Below are 26560 nucleotides of genomic sequence, written 5' to 3' on the forward strand. Positions count from 1 at the left end.
AAACGTAAACCCTTTATTTTCTCAGTATACATCACGTATTAGAAATAAACATTCTACAGTACTTTTAAAAATGAGTTTATAAAACAATAATTATACAAATCAGATTTGCTCAGCGAGTCTCTATATTGCTCTGTGGAAGGCCTGACTGAGCCGAAGTCCGTATTAGAAAACACAAAGACAAGAGAAGGCTGTAAAAAACAAGAACCAGTTCTTACATGTGTGACAGAACTGTTGTAGAACTGATCACGGTATTAAAGACTAAAAGTCAAAACACATGGGTAACAGAGTACAGCACTGCTTTCAGAGCGTCTGTAGTCGTTTCTACGGAAGCTTAGAAAGGCCCTATTGCAACGATTTTTTAATTGTGTTATCTCAGGATCATAAGTTAATTATTTCGTTATCTTAAGAAAATGGGATTTTCAGCCTGTTGGAAACGAAAACAAAAGGTTGTTTCTTCTTATTACTTATTTATAACACACATAAATTGTGTCCCAACAACTGTAGCACCTGATTTAAGCTGAAAATGTCAGCTCAAAGATTAGCACCCATTATTGTTAATCACAGCAGACTGCATTTCAATCAAGCTCTAACAGGCAGTAATTGCATTGTGTCTGTCTTTACGAGGTAACATTCGGATGTGTTGTGTAATTTAACCATAAGACTGTTCATATATGAAACTGCACCAACAGTATGACAGTGATCTGGAAGGCTGAAATCAGGTGTGTTAAATAAGAAACATTCACTTTTCCAGTTCTCCATAATTAACCAGTGATCTTGAGAAAAAACAAAAGTAAAAAAATATATTAACCTGTTAACTTGACAAAACAAGTTTGTTTTCTGAAGATGACCATATAATTAACTTGTGACCTCGAGAAAACAGTATTTAAAAATGATTGCCAGCATGGCCTTTATCAGCTTCCGTACATTCCTTTCAAGACAAAGCCAGAATTCTCCTGGATGTGTGGCATCACTAGCCTCTGGCCACAGGGGTAGAGCGTGTCAGTTGTAGCCCCCACCTCCAGTATATAAGGTCCTCTGGTAATGAGTTAAAAACTAGCTCCAGCTCCTGTGGCGTGACTTGTGAAGGGTCAAGGGTCAATCTCCATCGGAACAACAGTGAGGATAGCGTCCTCATTTCCACGACGCACAACTACTCTCAGGGTGCCATCGGTCTTGATGGCGGCGCTGACGTCGGTCGCTGTTGAGATCCTCTGGCCGTTTATTGAGATGATGACGTCATGCTCTTTGAGTCCAGCACTGGAGGAGAGAAGAAGGAGAGATGTGTGATCGAGAGTTTCATAAAAGGCAAATATCTATTGAGTGGATAAGAGCAAAAATATAACGGCACCTTTGTACTGAGGCCTGATTCTCTTATTAAAGGGATAAGGTGTTCTAGCCACAAAGGAGGTGTATGGGACTGGAGGGTAACACTGGCAGGTGAAGAGGTTCTGTAGTTGACCCACAGGTGGTTTATGATGCTTACCATGTGATCACAGAGTTACCTGTTTAAATCCTCCATCACTATCTACTATTGTTTCGTGCAAAAACATTTCACAAAAATTACAACTAAAAACTGAAGCTGTTCTGAATCTGGTTTTAATAGGTATACAGTATTTAAAGGGCCAGTTCGCCGATTTTCAACCTCCGTCCTATCATGCTATTATAGGGAGCTAATGCCATTATGGTAGAAAAAAATGCAACTTGGCTCTGTGCCTTTGGAGGACGCTATCCACTTCTCCACTGGGCCCTTGAAAACCTCCGCCAGATGACGCATTTTACGTAGTCTGGCTAAACTACACTTCCTCAATATAGGATAGCCGCCTCTGATGTCCTTTCTCAGTCAAAATTGTAAGGTTTGAATGTAGACAGTTTTTTTAGAAGATCCACTAGTATATTCTCGTCGTATTTCGGATTTTGACCGCTCTGAGCCATTGCCTGCAGCGAAAACGGTAGTATTTCACTCTAGTGTCTCTCACTGGGCCGTTCCTTTGAGAGGGAGGGGCACAATGCACACTGGGTGTTGTAGGAATGTAGAATGGGCGAAACCATGAGCTGTTTGTACAACTTTCTATGCGCCAATCTATAATATTATTGCTTCTATTGATTACAGAGAACACCAGCTTTGATTGACAGTGCCTTTTTCCAGGGGTGAATTGCTCCTTTAAGAGTTTAGGTCTAAAAATACGATATATCCTATAACAAGTGTTTTCTGTGTATTTTAAGGCAGATTTCCTCTTTTTTTATTCTTCCATGGTAATTATACATGTCAATGATGACTCACACTGTCACACTCACACATTTTGAATCCATCCTATGTTCACCATCCTCATGCTGGAAATATTTACTTGTGATTAATCCACCGCTAAAAATAGTCCCTAACCGATGCTTTACTTCCTCAAGTTCAAATAAAAGATTATACTGATGACCCATTTGTGATGATCTTCAGTGTGATTCAATGAGCCTACAGGTGAGCAGGGAAGTCAGAGAGTGCTGACAGACACACTTAAACTCTTTTACTGTTAAAATATGTTGTTAACATGACAATGTTGTTTCATCTCTTAATATAACATGTTAGTTTCTACTTTAGCTTTAAAGAGAAATAAATAAAACAGCAGATTAATTTATCCCCACAGATGAAACACATCACTCCCACAATAAAACAAACTTAAATCACTAATTCATGTGTCTCTAGTGTTTTATGCAAAAGTAACACATTAAAGCAGGCCAGGTTTGTTTACAGGTCTGTTGGCAGAATTTCAACCAGTGCAACATCTGCTGTAGGAGAGTTAATGATGGAACAATCATGAACGCACTGCACGTTTGAGCGCTAAGCTAATAAAAACCTGAAAAGTAGTAAACCTGAAATCACACACAGGCCGAGGCCGAGATATCAAACGCTGCCTCTCAACGACAGCTGCCTAATCGCATCCACATGTGAGCGCAGACCACCGCACCTTCACTTGCACCAATTAACACAACTGTAGCTCTGCATAATCCTCTCATTACGCTTTGCTGCTCCCACACCTCCGACAGAGCGGGTGGAAGATTCTCCACGGCGGGGTCAAGATTTCACAAACACAAAACAGAGATCAAAGACATGGAAAATAACACAGAATATAAAAAGAGCCATAGAAAGGTTATTATGCAAGAAGCAGAGTGATGAAGCACTGAGTAAACTCTGACTAGGCCTTCACTCTGGAGTGGGCTGGGTGAGCAGGCGCAGGAAAAAACCACAGCGCAGCTAGTAACCTCCCAGCATGAGGTTTTAAGGAAATCGCTGACCTCAGCGTCTCCCAAGCCCCCACTCTGCTGGAGCTGTGGTGGTGGATGATTGGAGTGGGCTGAATTGTGGGAGGAGGGGGATATTTTAGAGGGCCAGGCACTCCAGGCACGCTGAAGTGAGCCGTGAATTAAGTTTCTGCTATAAGACAGCTGTGTAGGAGGCGTGGGTGCGTTTGAGTGCGTGTCTATGCGCACATCTGACAGTTAGAGGAGAGAAATAAAACAAAGGAAGGAAATTAAATATAGTGTCTATTTGCATTGCAAGAGCGGAGCAGGCGCTGCATGGAGAGTGATGAGAGTCTAGTGAGAATAAAGTGCACGTGTGGATCTGAAAGTGCCAAAAGCAATATCCCAACGCTGAGAAAGAGGCCAAGAACTTTGCATGTGCACTTAACCATGAAGTCAGTTTGAAGCGAGTCTACACCTTCGGAGCCATATGGCTGTAATATATCGCCCTTACGTTGCAGCTGGCGTCTTTGCGATGACCTCCATAACGTAAGCTCCAGAGGTGATGTCAGGGAAGTCAGGGTGTCGAGTCTTCAGCTCTTTGGCTAGCCTAGCAGCACATAGAATAAATGTAAATGTTGCTGTCTGAGCAGAAAGAAGAGATCATTGAATGCATTTCTGGAGGTGCAGTGTTGTAACTTACGCTGGAGTCAGAGTCATCATCCTCACTCCGATATACTTCTTCTTGGCAGCTCCTCTCCCTGGAGATGGACAACAACATAAAACAAATACAATCATTCACGCACATCTACGTACTCCATCTTTCACGTGTTTCATCATAGATTCGGGGTCTTGTTTTTTTAGTTATTTCATCATATAGACAAATCAAATTGGGCGGCCATGTTGGCACATGTGCGTGCTGTTCCAAAAACACCACCCAAGGCAAAGGCAGTAAAAATGAAGTAAAAACCTGACATATTCTGGCAGCGTTGTACTTCCAGTGTCATATTCTTGTTGGGTAATGCTGGGCACGGATTCATAAGGATAGAAATGTTGTCAACATATCTCCTGAGAGCACACTGAGATGAAAAATAACCACCACAGAAGTGGTGTGCTGAAATATACGCTCCTTTTTTGTACGTGCACAAGGGTTTCAAAATATGCCGCTCCCACAGCTTGATTGAAGAGAAGCAATAAAGTGAAAACATCATAAGTTGGGTGAGCGAGAGATCGTCGTACCTCTGGACTGCCTGTCGTAGGACTCTGCCAGGAACTCCCGAATTTTGTCTGAGGGGATGGCGAAGGAGATGCCAGCTGTCACTTTCAGGGTGTTGATTCCAATCACCTCGCCGTCCTAAAGCAGCAAACCTCAACTTAGTGTCTCGTAACAGAAACATTATATTATATTATTTTAAAACCAAAGAAGGCTTACCAGATTTACCAAAGGCCCTCCAGAGTTGCCGTACTGCAATATAAAAAGACGCATCACTTATTGTGCTGTGAAAAGCAAAGCGTATGCAAAATGATAACGCATCGTTCTTCACTTACATTAATAATGGCATCAGTCTGAATGTATTCCATGTCAGAGTTTCGAAGGCCCAGCTCTCGGCCTCCCCTCTGAGTGGTGCTCACGATTCCTGTAGTAACCGTGTTCTGGAGGGAAAACGGGCTGCCGATAGCGACCACGAACTCCCCCGGCCTGAGGTCTGATGAGCGGCCCAGCAGCAGGACAGGAAGCTTGGTCTGTGAGGGAGAAGCATAGAGACGGACAACATGTTCAGAACACAGGAGGATGCATTTAAATGAGGCTCATGAGGCTTTGCAGGATAAAACTTAAGGTCATTTAGACCAGTATGTAGAAAGAAATACATGTAAGATTAAAGCACATATATAGAAGGAGAAAGATCGCTATGTTTAGCTTTATTCTGCATGAGAAAAAAGGTATTTTTTGTTACATTTTTAACCTTTTTAGTCGTAATCTAATTCGTGTTTAAGCGACTAAAATACTTTAATTACAAAAGGCAGTGTGATGTCAACTTTCCTAATAGTTTTAAAGAAAAACACACACCCTTTCCTTTAACTGCATTAACTCTCCTGAGCTTCGACTACTTGTCATGATCACGTGTTTTGTGCATGGACAGTAGGAAAATAATTACAGCAAAACCACAAGTCTTCTAAACACACAGCCCACTCAATGCTGCATGGCAATGCTCCCAAACAAAAACAATTACTCCGCCAAACAACTCAAAATGCAAATATTGGAGATCAAAAGCTTCTTTCTTGGACTGGAATCGAGGCCCAGCTGACAAATCATTCCTAATGCCGCCAACAGGCCACAGATGGTGGAAAATGGACTGATATGTGGTGAATAATGACTACCTTAAGCTCTGGTTAGCTCTGTTACACTGGGCCGTGGAAACCAGGCTAAGAGCTCAAATGTGCAGACAGACACAGAAGGATATATTTATCCATCCGCAGTGACAGTTTCCTTCTCTGAATGAAATCATCTCAGGCCGCAGTCAGAGCCCACGCGCCGCCACATCACGTTCTGTCTGTGTGGAGACTGTACCCGACGTCCTGACGGCAGACGAGCACTTAAAAAAAAAAGGAACCGCTCCTCCTACAGTGTGTATCCGTTTTGTTTACTCGGGGCTATAAATAGAAGAAAGAGGAAGCTGTAAGGTAGCTGAGACAGCAGCACAAGTTGGCACACAAGGACAAAAGGATCTGTCGGAAATATGCATACTCAGACAAACACAAGTCCATCCATCCTTCATGCATTATCCTGTTCAGGGTCGCAGGGGCGCTGGAGCTAATCCCAGCTGTCATTGGGCGAAAGGCGGGGTACACAATGGACAGGTTGCCAGTGAATTACAGGGCTGACAAATAGAGGCATTCCTCACTCCTACAGCTAGTTTTAGAGTCACCATTTAACCTAACGAGCATGTCTTTGGACTGTGGGAGGAAGCCGGAGTACCCGCAGGGAACACACGCATGTACGGGGAGAACATGCAAACTCTAAATATAAAGGCGCCCCATGTACAGAGGCTATAGTCCTCGACGCAGCGGCTGCAGGTTTGAGTCCCACCCTTGGACCTTTGTTGCATCGGGGCGGCTGTGGCTTGGTGTTAGAATTGGTTGTCTCTCAATCAGAAGGCTGGTGGTTCGATCCCTGACTGCTACAGTCACATGTCGAAGTGTCCTTCGGCAAGACACTGGACCCTGAATTGCTCCTGAAGGCATAGCCATCGTGTATCAATGTGCATAAATACTAGGGCCTTTGCCATCAGCGTGTGAATGTGACATGTAGTGTAAAAGCTATAAACCAGGATTCAAACCAGAATTCTTTGAGTTGTGAGGTGACAGCGGTAACCACTGCACCAGCCCTACAAACACAAATGCCCTACAAATGGTAGAGTCGGTCGTCTTTCAATCAGAAGGTTGGCGGTTCGATCCCCAGCTCCCTCAGCCTGCAAACGGCTCCCGGTGGTATAGCCATCGGTGTGGCTGTGATGGCTGACTGACAGCTGAGCACGTTAGGTAGCAGCCTCGGCCATCAGTGTATGAATGGGTGAATGTGACACGTAGTGTAAAAGCAGCTTTGAGTGGCTGCAAGACTAGAAAAGCGCTCTATAAGTAAAGTCAATTTAGGACTGATATTAGTCTCCGTAATTTAACATTACACCTCGCTGCCAATGCATTGTGCTTTGCAGATTTAAAGAAAACAAATGTTACAAGAGACCTGATTCATAAATGAATTTCAAAGAATTAAGAAATCTTTGATTTTGGGAAATGGGGGTTGTTCCAATATCGGTATCGTTACCAGTATCGGTACTGATATTGGTATCAGCCTCCTATACTGCCGAAAAGCGGGGTTATGAGTATGCTAGTGAATGCATTGATATTATATTAGTCCCCCTAAAAAATTTCAAAAAAGTTTCAGGTAAATCATGTGACGATAACACTAATAATATGATATTTTGCAGTGGTATCGGAGGGGTACAAGATATCAGCCGGTACTCGAGTCTAGGTATCGGGAAGGTAAAACTTGTACCGGAACATCTCCATGGAGACGTGTTTGTTGTAAACCATCTTGAGCCTTTGGGGTAAAGCTATTATTAGAAGATGACAAGAATAGTTTGAGCCAGAGAGCCAGAAGCGAGCCTTTCAGCGCTAGTTTCCACTTTACCTCATCTGCACACACACGCATGCAGACACACAAATACAAACAAACATGGTCATCTGAGGCTGTGTTCCTGATTCCTGCTGGCTTGTTTCAACATTGTGGACATGTTAAACATGGTACACGCACACGCAGGCTGCAGACGTGTGTAGTTAAACTGGGAAACATGGACTGGGCATGTTCAAACACACACAAACAAACACCTGACACTGGAGTAGGGGTGTAATCAGCCCCCCCCCCAACCTCCCTCCCTTGCTCCCTTTACACTCTGTGTGAGATAAGAGTTTAACCAGATGGAGGGAGGAAGCAGAAACACACACTGCTGAGAGAGAGAGAGAGAGAGAGAGAGAGAGAGAGAGAGAGAGAGAGTGGAAGTCAGGTGGATGTGAGTTGCTGCCAGCACATTCAGGACTCTGCTGGACACCATGATTATGATAACAGTTAGTGATACAGAATGTCAACTCAGAGAGAGACTCAGACGACTCTTCCCATCCCTGGCTCCCACACGCCCACACAAAGTCACAATACATTCAGAAAAGGGTGCAGAATGCGTCAGTATGCCGACGACATAACAGCGTGTAGGTGAGAGGGCAGAACAAACACCAAACACGCACGTTTGGAAGCGTACATATCACTTACTAATCGTGACTACTCAGCAGTCTGGAACGACTCGTGGAAAATCATCCCGCTATGTGAGTCTGCCTCTGCTGATCCTGACCACCCAAGTGACTCACGCTGCTATTTCAGACGAAGGCCACGCTGCACTGGCACTTCACCCGAGGACACTATAACCACACTTAAAGGAAGGAGGCAAGGTGAAAGAGGGGAACAACAAACACCACAAACCACAGGAAGAGAGTCGCAGAATGGGAGGCGAGTGAGTCAACCACCGCTTTGTTTGGTGTTACACGGATGCGCTGGAGGAGCTTCTGACCAAAAAATAATATGTTTGGTTTGAGACCCAAATAGGAATCAGTTTGGAAATATCACGTAAAAATAAAACCTACGTGGTCGACGAGAAAACTAAAGAAAGCGTCCCATTATATACAATGATGTAGATTTCCCTCTCTGAAGCTACAGAGGACTCTTTTTAAGTTCTTGAGTGTTTAGATAAGAGCAAGAAGTGGGACATCAGATTAAAGGAGGGAGGGCTAAACATCTTGGTATCTACAAGGGGGCACGTGCTGTGAGAAATTCCACACTTTTTTCCCCCCTATCTTCCACCGCTGATCTGAGTCCTGAATCAGCCTCCCGCGCCAAGACAGATTTTGTCACGGTTAGGTCATCGGGGACACCGTGGCGAGGGGACAAAAGGACATAAAAATGGCGGCGGAGTTGCTATAGAGATGTGTCATTGTTTAGCATTACAACCTCAGTCTAAGGAGGCTCATTTAAAAGCCATTACACTAACTAGAGTTTTACGACCAGAGGACCAGGTGCAAACTTTAACTCCAGTCAAGAGATGGTTTAGCTTCTAGGGCGCATGTGTACTGAGGTTGCCTGGTTATGAACCCTCGCTAACTACACTGTGTAAATTGAAACCCACACACCTGGCAGTGCTTAAATATACAACCAGACCGCTTCAAAATACACAGATTCAGACACAGAAGCAGCTCTGGTTGGGTCAGTGCATGACCCCAACTGTATAAGCTCAACTGCAGTCTCTCAAGCTCTCCTGTTCCTGTCATAAAGGGGACTTCAAAGCAGGAAACATGCTCTCTTATAAGCTCTACCTTGCCGAATTGATAAATACACTAATGTATAGAGTTTCACTGCTGCTGTTTGAACTTGTGTCTACAGGGGATGGGCTGATGCAGATAAAAAATGGGGCAGGATTCAGCATGCGCTACATTACATCGTGTCAGAGGATCAGTGCGAGTCTGGGTGTTTGTATGAAGTGTACGTGACTCATTTAAGTCTGTATGTTTGGTGGATATGTATGTGAATGTTTTCCACACACTGTAATGACAAAAGTACACGTTAATTAAAGCCATGCAGTACGTCTCGAGGAATTCCTCGCACCGTATTTAACATCACATGTTCAACTTACACGGGCTAAAACATATCCTTGCTGACACCAATATGGAAACCACTATGGTTTCCATATGTCGTTGGTCAGGTTTAGTAGTCTTTGTAAGAGCAAACATATGTCTGTGAGTTCCGTGTGTACGTTTCACTCTGTGTCGTTTTGCACGAGACTCGAGGGCGTCTGAGCTCAGGGCCAGACACCACAAAACTTTGAACTGCTCAAATGACAATGATGAGAGGAGATGAGGTCTTATGTGTTCATTCGCTTCAGGAAGATGAGCTAAACCTCTCTTTTACCTTAAGCATCAGGGCATACTTTTATTATTAGAGTGGGGAAAGGTTTCACTGAGCCTTGTGATGATTTTCAGACTTCACCCTTACATTTTATGCAGCGTGTGCTGGGATAAACGCTCCAGACCCGACCTTGACAAGAGAAGAGTCTTTTTTAAAGGGATGGATGTTAACCACTGACACTATGCATGCAGCGATCTAGATTGTAAGAGTGAGACTATCACTGCTATACTAATTCCTATAGGTTTTATATGTCTACGGGCTGTTTATTGTAGTCTAGACTCGTCTTTATACGGCTGAGGGAGCACGCTGAAAGCCCCTAAACTCAGAGGGTCCCAGTTGAAGACACAGAAGGTTATAGCTCTGCCTGTCAGTGTTGCACTTTCCTAAATGGTGGAAGAGTGTGACTGAAGTTAGTAGATAATAAAAGGCACAACTTTCTCAAGGTTAAATGCTGCTTCACCAAAATTTAAAATCTCTCTGTGGCTGATTGAAACTTTTCTAACATGCCTCCTACACGTCCAAAGTGACGTCAATGGCTGGTAAGCTGAAACCATTTTGGGCATCACTGCGGCCTGTCCAGTGGGCTTGGAAAACAATCACGCAGCCTTAAAGTAGGCCAAGACAAAGTTGCATCAAGACCCAGCAGGGCAAAAAAGAGAGAGTGTGTGTGTGTGTGTATTTTTCTTGGTTCTTTTCCAACTAAACTGTATCCTTAAGCATGGGAACCATTTTGGTTACAAATACAAGACATGAAGGACAGAGGTGGGGTCAGGAGAGGAGGAGGACATGATTCATTTCGCCTGCGTCTGTCTCCGAAGGACGACATGCAGTGTCTTTCCGCTGCTAATGGGGTGTGTCCTCCTCGTCCCGTCAATGAGCCGTCTTAAGCCCATCCACTGGACACTCGTGCGCACGCTTATTTGTATAATGAAAGCAAGTTGTGCTTGTCTGTCAGTACTCTGCATCTAGGGAAATGCTGACATCTCCTTCTTCCTGGAGAAGCATTTACCCCGTGTAGCTGATAAACAGATAAATACAAGAACACATGGAGGCACATTCCTTCTTTTCCTTTCCGCCATAAACACAGACACACGTACATATTCCAATAATAGCTCATGCAGTCCAAACCAGCACCAGGGAAATTTCCCAGAGAGACTGGTTTTCAGACTCTTAATACTAGGGGATGGGTAATACGGGGACAAACAGTGTTATTGTTTCGGGAGGCCTTATGGGAAGCATGAAGCCAGTTTTCCTGCCACACTGCATGACTTTTAAAGCTGATTTTAGCATGAGGGTTGAGTTAATGGCCCATTTATTGGAGTCACTTTGAACAGTTTCAGTGGGATTTTATTTTTCTTGGAGGAAGCTCTTTAAACTGCTCTCTTCAAATGCCCACATTTATTTATTAGCTAGTTAGCTTCAAAACATAATGTTTTATGCCTAAAATGAAAAATAAAGTGTATAATGTCTCACAGTGGTTAAAATAGGAATAGAATAAGCATGATAATAAAGTAGTTTACAACAGGGGCTGATTAAACACTTAACAGTTCCATTCACTTCTGAAACAATGAGTTATGATTCTGCTAGCTAACATTAGCCTATAACTGTTTATTGCCGATTTTATAAGCTATAGCTAGCTAGCTAGCTTATTAATGTAATGGACATGTGTTGGTTTAAATCTTTCTCTGTCTGATTTTTACATTTCACCATGCTTAAGGAGTGTGCCCAGCATTTCCAAGAGAAAAGGCTTTTAGGAAGACGACAAACCTTCCTTGGCTAACGCTATCTCTGGTAGCAAGTTTAGCCAAGGTTGCTAGTGTGTATTCCCTCAATCTAAGAAGGAGCAGCTAAGTTCAGTTAGCTTTTTGTGGTAGCACAATAAAACAATATGTCAAGCTAATGATAACTATTAGCGTAGGTTAAGGCTATTGTAAGTAGCCCAGTAAGAAAGTTAGCCGGTCGAGTTTATCACATTTATTCTGCCGTATGGGCAACCTAGAGGTTCCTACATCAAGTTTTCTACATTGGAAGAGCACACTCAAGGGAACTTGAGTTCCCCTGGAAGAGACAACTAGAGGAGGGATTTATCAAGTTCTCTTCACTCTAAGGGAAACATAGAGCTGACTTCTTCACATTGGCAACCTCGAGGGCACCTCATCAAGTTTTCTCCACTTGAAGGGCACCCTAGAGGGCCCCGCATCACATTTTCTACACTGGAAGGGCAACCAAGACAGCACTTCCTCAAGTTTTATCCACTGACATGCAACACTAGTAGGCCCTGCATTATGTTTCGACACTGGAAACCGAGAGGACAATGTATTACATTTTCCATAATGGATGGGGCACCCTAGAGGGCCCAGAATCAAATTTTCTTAACTAGCAGGGAACCCTAGTGTACTACATCACGTTTTCTCTGCTAGGGGGCCCTACCCAGGGCCACTGCACCATTTGGTTCACTGCTTTCAGCTGCTTTTTGTAGTATTAATAACCCAGGGTTAATGACTGCACAGGCCATGCTATAAAATGATTTGGAATGATATGGAAAATTCCCAGCACAGTGCATTTGATTGTTGTGAAATCGTTCCAAGACAGCGTGGTCTCTTCCAAGTCTGTGGGGGTCAATATAAGTCATTATGATTAAATAAATCTGTAAATCGGTAAATCTGAACGCGAGTCCAAGTCATTGTATGCATTTTAAAGTTACTGTGACGTGTCCAAGAGTTGAGTAAGAGAATGAGGTTAATGAAAGGCCTTTTAAAACCTGAAGCACAATGAGTTCTGTCTTTATTGTGCTGTTGCCACATCACACAGTGCACTCATTAGCCCATTAACTCAGTCCTCCAGACATATGGATACTTTTTCCAGGCCTTGACCACATCGCTCCCTCTTTCTCTCCCTGTTGCTTTCTCTTTCCCCCCTTATTCTCTTCACAGGAACAAGTGAGCAGAGCCCTTTCCCCACTTCCCCTCTGAAGTTCCAGCTGCTGTATACAGACTAATGTATTCCCCAGAGCTGAGGGCTAGACCACAGCCCCAGGAACGGACTGGGCCTTGCTACCAATAAACTCCAATTTCACATAGAAGCACGCAGAGAAAGAAGTGAGAAGCTCAGGGAAACTTAATTTTAAACTTTCTCACTCATAAACTGGTTAAACTGTTTAGTGATTATCTGTGGCTGGGTCTGGAGTGCTGACATTGACTGCAATCATCTTTTATTTAATAGAGAGAAAGCTGTGAGGAACAGCATAAGAAGCAGAGACTGAAGGCAGATGGGAATGAGGGAGGGGAGTGTGGAAGATTATAGACATTCAGTGCCAGTCAGGATATGAATTTATAAACTCATAATTTTGCAACAAAATAGTCCAATTCATGCTTGTGGGTACAGAGTTTTCTCTGAGGACCAAAACTTTTATGTGAAGAAATTCTTGAACTTAAAGAGAAGTTTGGGCCTAACAAAGGTTTGTTCACACTTTCTAAATCCAAAAGGTGAAATATCTTTGTAGTCCAGTTAACTCTTCTACTTCCTTTTCTCTAGCCTCTATAGATCCAGTGTGCAAAAGAAAAAATAGGTTTTTCTCTTGTACTGCTATGTTGCATTCACTGTTAAACTAGGTTAAGTAGCTATAATGGATGTAGACAAGAGATTTTGGACACACACACAACTTTTAACCACAACAATGAGGACTTGATGCTTGAGTTGAAACTTGAATTGTCTCCTCAAAGACTTACGGAGAGTTTTAGGTTCTGACCTGGAAAATCCAAGAACAAAAAATAAATAGGACAGCAATAGACAGGCGTTGCATGCACACCTAATAAGATGGGCTGGGTGTAAGTCATATTTTTGGTCAGAAAGCTGCCTACTGTTGGAAAGCAGTAGCGTCTGTATGCGCCGCCACCTTGGATCCCCAAATGTAGTTGTAAAGTAGTTGCTGTCACACAGTACTGAATCATGAATCATTTGGCTTATAAACATCAGAATACGTTTGGTTTATAAAAAATGTGTCAAGCTTTTTCAAAGTGATGTCACTAAATACCTTGCTTTGTCTGAACATCAGCCCAAAATCAATAATTAATCAACTGAACTCAATGTTAAGATAACATCTTATCAAAAACAGATTATTTTAACACAAAGAAGCCAAAATAGAACATTTGGATTTCTCATTAACTAAATTGTTGCTGTTTTTTTTTATCAAATTCAAATCAATCAATCAATCAAATTTTATTTGCATAGCGCCAAATCATAACCAGAGTTATCTCGAGACACTTTACAGAAAGAGCAGGTCTAGACCGACTCTTTGTTAAGTTATTTAAAGAGAGGCCCAACATGAATCCACCATGAGTAGCACTTAGCAATTCGGCACATTGGCAAGGAAAAACTTCCTTTTAACAGGCAGAAACCTCGAGCAGAACCAGACTCATGTTGAACAGCCATCTGCCTCGACTGGATGGGCCGAAAATGGGATAGAAGGAGATGCAGGATAGAGACAGGCAAAGAGAGCAACAACAACATATGTTCTTGTTACCACAACAACATATGTCCTTGTTACATGAACAACAACAGACACATACTTATGGTTACAATGCCAATAATAGTGGTAGACTAGGGTGAAGATTGGCTAAATAAATAAATATATAAATTAGCAAGAGAAGCAGAGTAATGATAAAGGCTGAGGTAATCGTAATTGTAACAATTATGGGAATCAGCTGTTCATTTGTTCATATGTTGAACCAACTAATCATTTTAGTCTCAGCCCTGTAAATAACTGTTGACAAAATAATCTCCATGGTACATTTACTCGCTTATTTTAGAGCTTTTTAGCGTTACGCATTTTTCACCAGCACATGAGTTACGCTCAGTAATAATTACTGAAAGATTATCACATTTTTTATTATACTGAGCACTTTAATGAGCTTAGAAATCTAATGTAATCCAATACACCAGCTCAGCCATAATATTTGCTTTTATGTTGCCTGTAATGCACAGGCTTTTTTCTAAGCTGTCATAGAGGTGTTAATTCAATACTCTGGCCCCCTCATGTATGTAAATATGGAGGACAAAAATTAGACACATCTCGATATAATTTAGTTCAGTACAACATCACCTTTAACTACGGCCTCAGTAATAAACATGATGGGATTTACACACTTCAGACTCTCAACAAAACAAAAGTCAACAAAAACTAAACCAAGCAGAATCCATGGCACTGCTGTTGCATTCAACTGCATTAGATTTTTCAGGTGTGCCTAACAAAGTGGCCAGTGAGTGTAGTTTGAAGCTCGAGCACAGTAGAAGAGGGCTTTGAATGCAGATTGCTTCACCAACGGCTGATAACAAGGTAAGAATGAACTGTCAGGTTAAAGTACTAATGCTATTAACACAACTATTGACTATAAGACTTGAAGACAACTGAGACTTGTAACTCGATATTTCATTTGAAACTAGATTTGAAAGCAATCTGTTATCTACTAGAATAAAGGATGAACATTTCACAGCTGGAATTTAGAGCTATCACTCTGTAGATACTGATTAAATACCCTGCTGCTATACGTTTGGAAGACTATATTTTCCCTTTTAAATGTGGTCCAAAATGACAACTCTGCTCGCCCTCTTGCCCTCTTATTAAACTTCACTCATCCTCTAATTTCCTCCCATATTAACTCTCACCAACACACAGGCAGGCTTTCCCTTATCAGCACAAGTACCATTTACATCGAAGTCATGTGGCCTTTCCGGGGCGACCTCAGGTCTCTCAGACTCATGACTTCTCACAATGACTTACACTCCTAATCAAAACAAGTATACTCATGGTGTTGAATGTGTTTTCTATCAGTGTGACACCCTGCATGCATCTGGCTGTCATTTGATTACAATTACCCTACTTTATTACAACCACCTGTTGTTTACCAGCCAGTTAAGTCATGGTGTCATGCAGAGGACTGCTACAAAAACGCTTTAGAGAAAAGGGGCCGTGAACTCGTCTCCTCATGCTTTGCAACGATAAAGCATAAAATATTGTGGATGAGGATGATTAAATATTTTTCAGGCTTCTACAGCATGAAGAATCAGTCATTTCTGAAACTAAAAACACTGATCCCACACGAAAAAGGCTGTACATGCTGAGCATGTAATGCAACAAACATGGCAATTATAGATCACCATGTCATCAGCATAGAGAAGAACTTTCATTACAGGATGAACAAGAACAAAGCGCCTGTCACTGCTCCTTTCCTCACTCTTCACTCACAACCTCTTTCAGCATCGGAGGGCTTTGTAATACACCTTGTGTTACTGTCATGAGCATCTATTCAGCTGCATCACCCAGCCATGAGAGCGAGCTCCATAATGCACTCTGCGCTGCTATGACTCCCAGTCAATAGGCCCTGGATGTCTGCCACACATTCCTCCACATGACTGCAGGGAGTGATTATCATGTAACGTCCAGTAGACAGAGAAATAAACACAGACAGACAGGGACGTGGAGGGAACGGGAGAGTAAATGTAGCAGGCTTACAGTATGTCGTGTGCATCAAAGTGAGACACAAAGAAAGACATTTACCTATGTTCCTGACAAATGTCATGGTAGCTTTAAACTGGCCACAGTTGAGTGATTGGTGTGCTTGTGAGACATTTTGTGTTATATCTGTCAGTTGTTTTTGCAGGCTGATGTGTTTGAACACCAACAGGATCTGGACAGATTGCCGGCCAGCTGTCTTTTAAAGACCCATCTGGCTGCACCTGCGTTCTCACTTCACTTTACTAGCACTTTGAATGATCTCCCAGATTTAGGAACACTTTCAGGAGAGTAACAAACAGGGGATCAACGCTTTCATCTTGTTGCACTAGCTTAGAGTGCAAACTTTTGTCACAAGTAACTTTGCAAGTTCTCTCATCCAAACCGACTCGTAAATCTTTGCATGACAGCTCCCTTGTGAAACCAACATCTATTGTTCTCATCCTGGAGGCGAGGCTATTCCATTTAGAAGAGATTTTAGAGGGTTATTAGCTTATAGAGCTTAACAAACGTGGGAAAGTGGAGGATATTTATCCTCCAGTAACGCTGTTTTCATTAGCTTAATCTGAACACTCACAATGGGACAAAGTATATATTTATAAAAGAATAGTTTGGCATTTTGGGAAATACCCCTACTCACCTTCTTGCAAGAGTGAGACGGGAAGATCAACACCACTTTCATGTCTGTATGCTAACTGTGGAGCTTAGCATTAACACCAGAAGCAAGCGGGAGACAACTTGCATGGTTCTGCCTCATTTGTTGAACCCATACACAAATAGAAATGTAGAATTGATTGCTCAGTGCAGAGACTTCCTGGAACCTAATGCTAAGCTAGGCTAATCACCTCCGGCTCCAGCTCATAATTCAGCAAACAGACATGAGAGTGGTGTTGATCTTTTCATCTCACTCTTGGCAAGAGAGTGAATAAGCATATTTACCAAAATGTATAACTATTCTTTAAAGCTAGCTAAGACTGTGATTGAGCTATTTTTGCCACACTGCCGGCCTTCTGAAAGTGAAGCACTTTGACTGACCGGTACATCGATCTTGATGAGGGCGATGTCCGATTTCTCGTCCACATCTTTGATTTTAGCATCATAGGAGCCGCCGCTCTTCAGCTCCACTTTCACCCGGTGCTTGTTGGCCACGACGTGTGCATTGGTCACAATCTGGCCGTCTTCTGACACAACAAAGCCAGACCCACTGGCCACCGCCACCTCCCGCTTGGAATAAGTCATCCTGTGGGAAGAAGAGGATGGAGAATGTTTTTCATTTCACTCTTTCAAGGCCTCTTCTCCTAAATAAACACCCTGAGACAACACAATAACCAATGCATGATGTAAGAGCAGCGTAAGACACCAAAGTAGAAAGCACAAAGACTAAAGCATGTGAGTGAACAGGAGGTAAATATATAAACAGAAGGCACTTATTCAAAGGTGAGCCGAGGGGGATAAAGAAAACAGTAAGAGGGGAAAACAAACAGATGCAGCAGCAGTAATGTAGAAGAGGGTGAAGAGGAACGTGGAAATCAGAGAGAGAGCTGCAGACATTCAAAGCGTCTCCTTGAAAGCCACAGTGACAGACAGAACGGAGGCGACACGGACGATGAAGGACGAGACGCAGCGATAAAAGAGCATGAAAGCTGGGGAGACGATGAAAAGAAAAGACGCTGAAAGGCTGAAGTGGGGAGTAAGGTGCTCTGCCAACTAGTGTGGTCTGCTTAAGTACACAGGTGGGCTGTAAAATCTAGACACACACACACACAGGTGCACGGATCTTACTTGCGGTAGAGTTCAATGTGAACCACAGACGGAGCAATTTTCTCCACCACGTCCGCGATGAAGTTGTATTTGTGTCTTGGGCTGTCTGGGTTGTCCTGAGCTGGAAATACAGCACACACACACACACACACGTAAGATGTCAGATGAGTAAAAACAAACAAAAAATACACTGAAATACAGCATGACGTAAGAGCTTCGTCATAACAGTGCGGAAAAGAAAAGGTGACAGTTGTTTCGTGGTTAAGACTGTCTAGGTCAGGACTGACACACAGGATACACACACATTCATTTTAAACACGTAACCCTGTCTATAAACCTTTCAAATAAATACTTAACCTTGACCCTGATCTCACCCTGTGGTTGATTGTATTCACAGGCTACCATCAAGAGGTCTTTTGTCAAGACCAAACTGGTCCTCACAACATAATGACACTCAAACACTCACACTGTCAGACACTGAATGCCAAATTCCCTGAATCACCCATCCCGCCATTCATCCAGCATCGGGCAAGTCAGGAAATGTTGACTGATTTACCTGGTAATTAAGTTCCTGCCCAGAACATTTAACCAAAGCTATGAATCAAACCTCCCCAGACCTTCTCTCTCTGAGCCGTTCATCCCTCTATTCATAAACTATTATTTTGCCACGTACCTAAAACTATTTCGTCTCACAAAGACAATTTTCCTCGTAACGTTCTCCTGGAGGAGGGGGTTTAGTGAAAGTCAAAGGCACCCATAAGCCCCTTGATATCCTAAATTGCAGTGAAGGGTTAAGGAAAGAGAGAGGGACTTTCTGCTGTAGGTGCAGTTAAGCTAACACAAGCTTGGAATGAGCTCCGTCTTGACGTCCTGAATGCCTCTAAATTATATAGTATGAAACATTTTTAAGCCGCAGGGGGAAAATTCCTAAGTGCTATGTGATCATGGATTGCATAACTCCACTGTCAGATAAAATCTATCTATCAATCTATCTATCTATCTATGTGATGACGTTCTTAGGCACAGTGGTACTATTAGCTAAACGCATGCTAACATGCTCAAAAAGACAATATTAACATGCTTTTTTGATCCTGTTTGTTAACCCATCAATTTAGCTTGGTGTGCTAGCTTGTTAGCACTAAACAACTACATTTCTTGAAAAAGTAAATAACATTTCACCTAACACCATAAAAGTGTACAACGGAGGAAATTTGGGGGTAAACAAAGCAGCTAGCATACATCCTCTGGGCAACATGACGGCAATACGTTTATGCTAATCGGTTAAAAAGTTGTCAAGACATTTCACTAAAAGCCAAAAATGGGGACTAAATATCTGTACAAAAGTTTTTTTAATCCTTCCATCCTATATTTTTGAGATATTTTTGTCTTGGCTGAAATTATCAACTGACTGACTGGTATTGCTGCGACTTCAAGTGCTGCAGCTAGCTTAAAAAGAAGTCGCTATAAACAAGTGAAACCACTTTTTTGCCAAACCTTGAAACAGCTTGTTAAACTTTAAAACTACAAATATTAAATCTGATACATTTTACAAACATTTCCTGTCAAAGTAAGAAGGAGAAGTAATGGAAAGGTTGGACTCATTATCCACATGCTAGCTTCACACTCGGGGGGCTTGTGGTTAGCTCTGATAGGATTACAGTTCTAGAGAGCTATAGTGTCCAGAGCAAGTGTTGTTTCTGGCACATCCATAAGGGCTGTCAGTCTCTTCCATGTCAATATGTTCTGAATAGTGCTGCCTTCTCACACAGATATGGAAATTTACTACCAGATATACACTGCAACACAAGTGCTGACAGCAGATTTAAAGGCTCAGTGGTGATGATTTGTTTGACATGGTAACTCATGAATCAGATGTTGTGCAAAGCTCAGTTACATTAGCGTGCATAGCCAAACCATTGTTGCCTGATTTATATACTTTGACAGATTATTTCACTGCTAAACCTGGCTTCTTAAAGGCTTTACTCTTCTAGAAGTAGACGTATGAGCCAAATTTCAAAGCAGCTGTCTCTTTAAATGCCAAAGAATTGGTGATTCATTGTTAACTTTGAATTCAATAATTTCACTGATGTGTGGAGAGAAAGTTCGGACGCAAAGCTTCAGATTAGCAAAAGCTTTCTATAAGCAGGCTTCAGTTACTGCCAATAAAAAGCTCTTAAATGTAGCCTACATTTAGAGTTTGATTTTATGTAGCTAAAGCATTGCTAGCTAAATAACTGGCGACTAACAGTTAGACATTCAGGGCCACGGTCAGGACCAAAATTGCTATCAAGCTATCAAGTGGGCTTTAACCTGGGAGGAGTAATAGCAACAGTCGTAGCCGCTATGAAAAAGATAGACGCTGCTATCAAGGCTATCCTAAATGCATTAAAAGAACCAATTACTTTGAAATGCTCTGCTTTGAAGGTATTCATTCAAAGGGGAGTGCTGGACTGGATTTGGAGTCTGATCTATTTCCCCCTCTTGAGGAAATGAGTAGGGAGAAGCTAAAAGTGATTGTTATCACCCTTCATTGAAGTTTCTTTTCCAATCTTTAAAGCACTGATAACACGGGGTTGACAGAATTCTTAACCTTGTGTAACGAGTTGGAAATTCTGTCTGATATCAGGCATCATGAATAATTGACTGTAGAGAGAGTTGTTTGGAAGTAGGCAATTTCAAACTTAGATACCGGAGAGATCAAAAGTAGTCCCTCTAGTTCCTCAGAATACTGTTTAAAAAGACAAAACGTTAGCATCAACAATGCTACTTTCCATTTAGCTGTGGTTTAATTAAGCTAACCTGTTTGCTATCCACTTGGTATGATCACACTCACACACCGGTGGATGCTAAGAGGTAGAGCAGTAGGTATGTTATAACTTAAGTGCAACGAAGGTGAAAGGTCAAATAAAGTGTTGATCAAGACTATTGCTCACTACCAAACTTTAATTACAAACACACAGTTATATGATTTTGATATATGGTCCCTTGATCTTATAAGCATCTCCCTATTAAAGATCCTAATAAAGTTAAGCACCAACTAAAAAGAACCAGATGTCTAAATATTATTCCTTCAGTCATATCAATCATTCAAAGAGGGGAAGCCATTCAAACACAACATTTTTAAAGCGAGAGTTCGTAAAAAAAAAAAAGGACTCTTTTTCTCTACATCTCCTTCTCTTTCTCTCATACACACTCTCAAAAGCCCCCGTTCCTCCTCTCGCTGTATTCCCATTACCCCCTTCCCCTCTCTGCACATTGACCTTCACCACAAGAGTTCCCGCTCAAGATCTCAGCCTCTTTTCTTTTTCAATTTTCCCATACATAGTACCCGCTGTTTTATTGGCGCCTGCAGGCGGAAGCAGCTTTTTCTTTTTCGCCTTGACTGAAGAAACTAGATGTGAATACAGTAAGTTCAGCTCCTTTGGCACTGACACCCTCCTTCAGCAAACACTGATTCTCTTCTTTTGGGCTAACTGAGGCCTACCAGAGCCAGGGTTATCTACACGTATGAATGGAGCAAAAACTTTTACAGATTTGTGGTAAATCATAAAAAAAGAGAGAAATAAAATACAAATGCTTTGGTCTCCTTTTTTTCCTCTTTGGTCCTAACTGGCTTCACAGGAAGTTACTGATTCTGAGCTCTTAGAATCATGGCGACCACAGCCATGTATTTATGTGTATGCTATTATAAAATCAATTCCAGTAAGTCGTTGATGTTGGCCCACTAACAATTTATAATGACTTGACTCCCTAAAGTCAAGAAGCTATACAGCTGGGATTTAATGCTGTTTAAAATATTGCAAAGACACCACGGCAACATTTTGAGGTGGCCCGCTGTGCGACTGTTTCAGTGACTCAAACTAATCTAATTTTTCCAGCTCAAAATGTGTATACATTTGTTCCATTTGAATTTAATTTTAAGTCAAGGACCTTTATTTTTTCCATTAGGGGCTTTTGGCAGCACACAATACAACTAGAGATACACTGAAAAACATGTTTGAGTTAGTAAGAGAACACAATCCAAACCATTTCTCAGATAAGAGACAAAATTTACGGATATTCTTTTTCTATACTGTCCTTGAGATCAAATCTTAATCTATTCACTTTCTATTTGAGATAAGCTTCAGATCAGTGCTGGTCATTTAAGGACAAAACTGAAACTTCAGTGCTCTTGCATCTTCTTGATATCTCGAAAAATCTGCCTTTTCCTTTTCCAGATAACAAGATAAATTAGCCCACGACCATGGGAAAATGAGCTTTGTAATCTCAACGTAACTAAATAATTAACGGTTGATAACATGATAACAGCCTTATCAGCTTCCATGCAAATACATCAGACCTCCTGCCAACCTATGATAACCTGAGAAACTGTTTTAATATAAACAATCTGCAGCTTAAGGATTTTAGTGCCAATGCAGTTTCTACTACACTGACTATAGTGGAAGAAACAAGCCAAGAGAGCAGACAGCAATTAGGCTATAGGCTCAGTTACAGCACGTCTGTTTGCCTCATCCGTGTAATTTGGTAAAAGAATATATAAAAAACAAATCTCATTGTTAAAGTCAGAATTAGATTTGATTAATACGAGCAGACAGAGTCTTTAAAATGGGGCTGCAGCAAAAATGGCCAAGCATGAGCAAGAGAATCACAGGCCTCATGAACAGGAGGGAAAATAGATGAGGAAAACAGACGGACAGACGTGCAGGGGAGAAGGCAGACTGATAGAAAAACATAAAGAAGGAAAAAGACACATGCACAATGATGCTTTTTTAATATTATGAGCGGCTGAGACAAGTCGGGGAAGAATGTGCACATTCAGCACATCAGTAGCCAGAGTCACCGAGTGCATTCTGCAACATCAGCTAGCAAAGCCAGAAACAGCAGCACAGTCACTCAGCAAGTGAATATTGTATTGGGCTTTTAATTTGGTTAGAATCTACATGGATTCATTAAAAAGAAATGCAAGTATGATGTAGATGACACAAGCTGCAACCACCAGGGCTGAATTAAAGGAATGCAGAAGTGCCAAAAACTGCAGTTCCACGAGTGGCCACTTGAGGCTGGCTCCAAAAGTGAGTCAATCCCCATTGAAACTCATGTTAAAATGTGCAACTTTACAGCAAACTTAAACATGATTACAGACTGGCATAAAAATAGTGTTAGTCTCTATAAGTCATTTCTCTATCTATGTAAGCTGCACAAGAGAACCGTTTAAATTACACTGAGGCTTAAAATAATGCACATTTGGCGGCATGGTTGTTCTAAGCAACAGGTGGGTGCTGCTAGCTGTCTGCTAGCTCTCACTTCAGCTAATTCAACAGCAGTATTAACCTTTTGGTCAAATTTGAGGGTTTTTAAAATCAAATTATTGGACTTACAGCTTGCTATGTGTTTTTTTATTGTTGTTGTTTTTCGACATCTGTCCAAAAAGTCTGTGTTCAGTTTTTTACTCTCCCCTTTCTACTATAATTATGTTAGCATAAACTAGCAGCTATTGGAAACAACATAACTGGTTTGTTAGCTCGTCTAACCAAGATAGCGACCAACATAATGTCAAACTTCTGTCAGGCTTCTAAACAGCATTTCACAAACCAATGGGTGAAGTGAAGGTGGCTATTCTCACTTTTAAAAACATCCTATTTTGTAATCACACCTGAATTCTTAACAACTTCAACATATAAGGGCCTGTGTCCACTTACGGCGTTTCTTTCTTTCTTCTATTTTCTAAACCAAACCAATGTAGTTCAGCGTTTTCAGTGCTCAGTGTCCTCAGCGCGAAAACGCCCTCAGCGTCAGCTGTTTTTTTTTCTGCTGCACTCTCAGTTGAAAATAGTTAAACTTTTGGAACACCGCCGCGCTCGTCAATCTCATTTTTCTCACACAGTCAGTCAAAATCAAGAAGGGGTGGGACTTGTCGACAACAGAGGAGGAGAAGCTAATCCTTCGTTTTTTCATGGGTACAATTTCTAGGTCCAGCAATTCAAAACACACTTAACGGTCACTACCAAGGGAAACGGAAGTACTGCCAGACAACTTTCATAACCTAGCAACAGTAAGCGCCTGTGAGAAGCGCTCTGAAATTGAGGTCGTTAGTGGGCACAGACCCTAATGTTGTTTCAGAAGCCACCATAAGAAGTTTCGATTTACAGCATCCTGGTCATAACATTGAAATGCAACACTCTTGGTTCAGGAGCGACTGGGACACTGTTGCAAGCGATCCCTCTCTATACCTAAACATTACGTCTTGACAGTCTCTCCATCATCACTACATAAAGGGCTTAGAAATGCCAAAAGCAAACTTGTAAAAAAAACAAAACTGGGTCATTTTAAACAAATATGACCCCCAGGTGACAGATATATTCGACCTAATTTTCCCTGCCAAAACGAACAACTTGCATAATCACCAACTTTACGGTCCAGACATGAAATGACATCATGCAAAGTGCACTTGCATATGTTTTCTTAGCATGGGGCCGGGAGGCGGGGTAGGTAAAGGAGCTCAGAGGAGGTTGAGTTTCTTTGCAGGCATGATTGCAGCTCTACGCCTGCAGCATTGATCACATCGTATGCCAAAGGTAATTTAGAGATGCTGAATCAGACAGCATTACTCACAAGCAGCTTGAACAGAGGTTTGTCGAATATACCAAATGAAATGTGACTTGTTTTATTGCAGCTTTGCAACTTCTAACTGGGTGGCTTAAAGAAAAAAAAATCAATAGCACTTGCCACAGTCTTTCTGTGTTTCAGACATGGTTAGCTTCCAGGGAAAGACTTAACCATTTAAGTTGCTTACACCACTGACAAACAAATGTGGCGATACAGTCTGTGCTACCACCGCGCCCACACGGTTTTTGATCTCCATGTAAACCTTCCCCAAAAATATGGGTTACTAATTCTGTGTTTTCCTTGTGTGTCTCCTGCCTGTTTTGAACTGTCTTCAACTGAGGAGGAATTATGGCTTTGAATGAGCGCCAGGCATTCCTTCATGTGACTGTTTACGTGTGATTTATGAGTGGCAACATAGACACAGAGCAGGAGACAGAAAGAGGAGAGAGGAGAGGAAGGAGTTTGGGGGGTTGCGGGATGTGCGTTTCCGCGCTTTGAGGTAAGTTATAGGCCTTAGCAGCAACAGGTGTTGAAGCTCTTCACTCGGAAGTTTTTGAATACACACGTGGTGCACACTTCAAATGGACATATGTAAAACACATGCACCACAAACTGGAGATTGATACAATGTCTTTACCACCTGGGGCCTCACATGTGTGTGTGAGTGTGTGTGCTTGAAACAGAGCATTTTTCATTTTAAAGTCGCACATGTAGTACTTATGATGATTAATGACTCACTGATTAAATGGAATTGAAGATTGATGCCTGTTTATGATTGAGCTGCACTGATTAGGCTGACATAGTTTTCCCATGACACTGACAAAGTACAGGTCCATTCTGAAACACTAAATTATAACAACTATATCACCCTAGTGCTGTTTAATATCAGCCTATATCACACTAATCTGGCTTTAAGATTCCTATCTGTTTGGCTAATGCAGGCTGCCCTGGCATGAACTGCAACAATCAAGCGGATTTTAGCCTTGTGACTGCTGGTTCTGCATGCCAGAGAAAATCCTTCCATCAAACTTTACATCAGAGCTCATGACTTCATTCAACCAGGCAGAAGTGAAAAATAGTTCCCTGATCCAATCTAATTGTAATGCAGCTACAAGAGTCAGACACAGATGAATAGTGGCTCTTGTTAACCCAGACACATGGGGATTGTGTGCCACTGGATGCAGCTGTAAACGATAACATCTGTGTGAGGATCAAACCACAAACACCCAATGAGGAGATGATGGGGTTTGCCAACCAGAGCATGCAGGTTTCTGGAGAAAGTGCTTCTAATTCTGAAAAGATTTCAACTTTTAATCGATTCTTATCAACACTTATGTTTTGGCATCTTCTTGACCCCATTGACCCCGATTCAAACACCCTGATCCCTACCTTTCCCGCACGCTCCCCGCTGAATGAACAGCACAGGTGGCTGCTGCAGTTTCTGCGCGCGGCGGCTGACCCTCTTCAGCTCGCAGATATTCCGGTAGGACACCCCATCGCTTCCGCAAACCGGGTCGGTGGTTTTGCACTGACAAGTCCCACTCTTGCTTCTCCTCCTCACCGTGCCAGTGTACGCCACCCCGCCGGACACGGAGCACTCCAGCCCCTCTCCGCACATCGGGTCCCCGAGCTTCCCGATGCCGCCGCAGCCTTCGCCCTCCCCGGACGCGCACACCGAGCAGCAGTGGCAGGCGTCGAGGCTTTGTCCCGACGGGCAGTCCGCTGGTAACCGGGGACACATCGACTTGTCACACCGAGCAGGGCATCCGATAACATACCTATTGCTGATCTGTGCATCCGTCCGCACGAGCGCAAAAGCTACGATTACGCACAGTGACCAAAACATGCTTCAAACTAAAGGCGAAAAAAGTTAAATAGAAAGTTTAGGAGTTCCAACAGTGTTCCCTCTGCTTGCAGTGTTATGGGATGAGAGAGCTCGGTAGTGCAGA

The 26560-nt window shown here is 42.3% G+C and overlaps 1 protein-coding gene across 1 annotated transcript; it reads right to left on the reverse strand.

Annotated features, from left to right (window-relative positions):
- On the reverse strand, window positions 1–26475 carry LOC138588383 (serine protease HTRA1A-like). Its single transcript, XM_069658471.1, has 9 exons — window positions 26001–26475; window positions 18027–18126; window positions 17280–17484; window positions 4777–4971; window positions 4661–4693; window positions 4468–4582; window positions 3932–3989; window positions 3743–3838; window positions 1–1257 (listed from the first exon to the last, which is right to left on the reverse strand). Exons 1-9 carry the CDS (start codon window positions 26455–26457, stop codon window positions 1089–1091), a joined length of 1428 nt encoding a protein of 475 aa, XP_069514572.1. The 5' UTR covers window positions 26458–26475; the 3' UTR covers window positions 1–1088.
- Between the last annotated feature and the right edge of the window lie 85 nt (window positions 26476–26560).

The sequence above is a fragment of the Semicossyphus pulcher genome, unplaced genomic scaffold, assembly GCF_022749685.1.
Source record: "Semicossyphus pulcher isolate SPU_LCO1_2020_fin unplaced genomic scaffold, fSemPul1.0.p SCAF_12, whole genome shotgun sequence".
NCBI lineage: Eukaryota > Metazoa > Chordata > Actinopteri > Labriformes > Labridae > Semicossyphus > Semicossyphus pulcher.

Excerpts from the sequence above, each read along its gene's own strand:
- LOC138588383 (XM_069658471.1), bottom strand. The coding sequence starts at position 26,457 with ATGTTTTGGTCACTGTGCGTAATCGTAGCTTTTGCGCTCGTGCGGACG. Across the intron at positions 4,694-4,776 it reads AGACTGATGCCATTATTAAT|TACGGCAACTCTGGAGGGCC; the intron begins GTAAGTGAAGAA and ends TTTATATTGCAG. Across the intron at positions 3,990-4,467 it reads CTACGACAGGCAGTCCAGAG|GGAGAGGAGCTGCCAAGAAG; the intron begins GTACGACGATCT and ends GTCCATCTCCAG.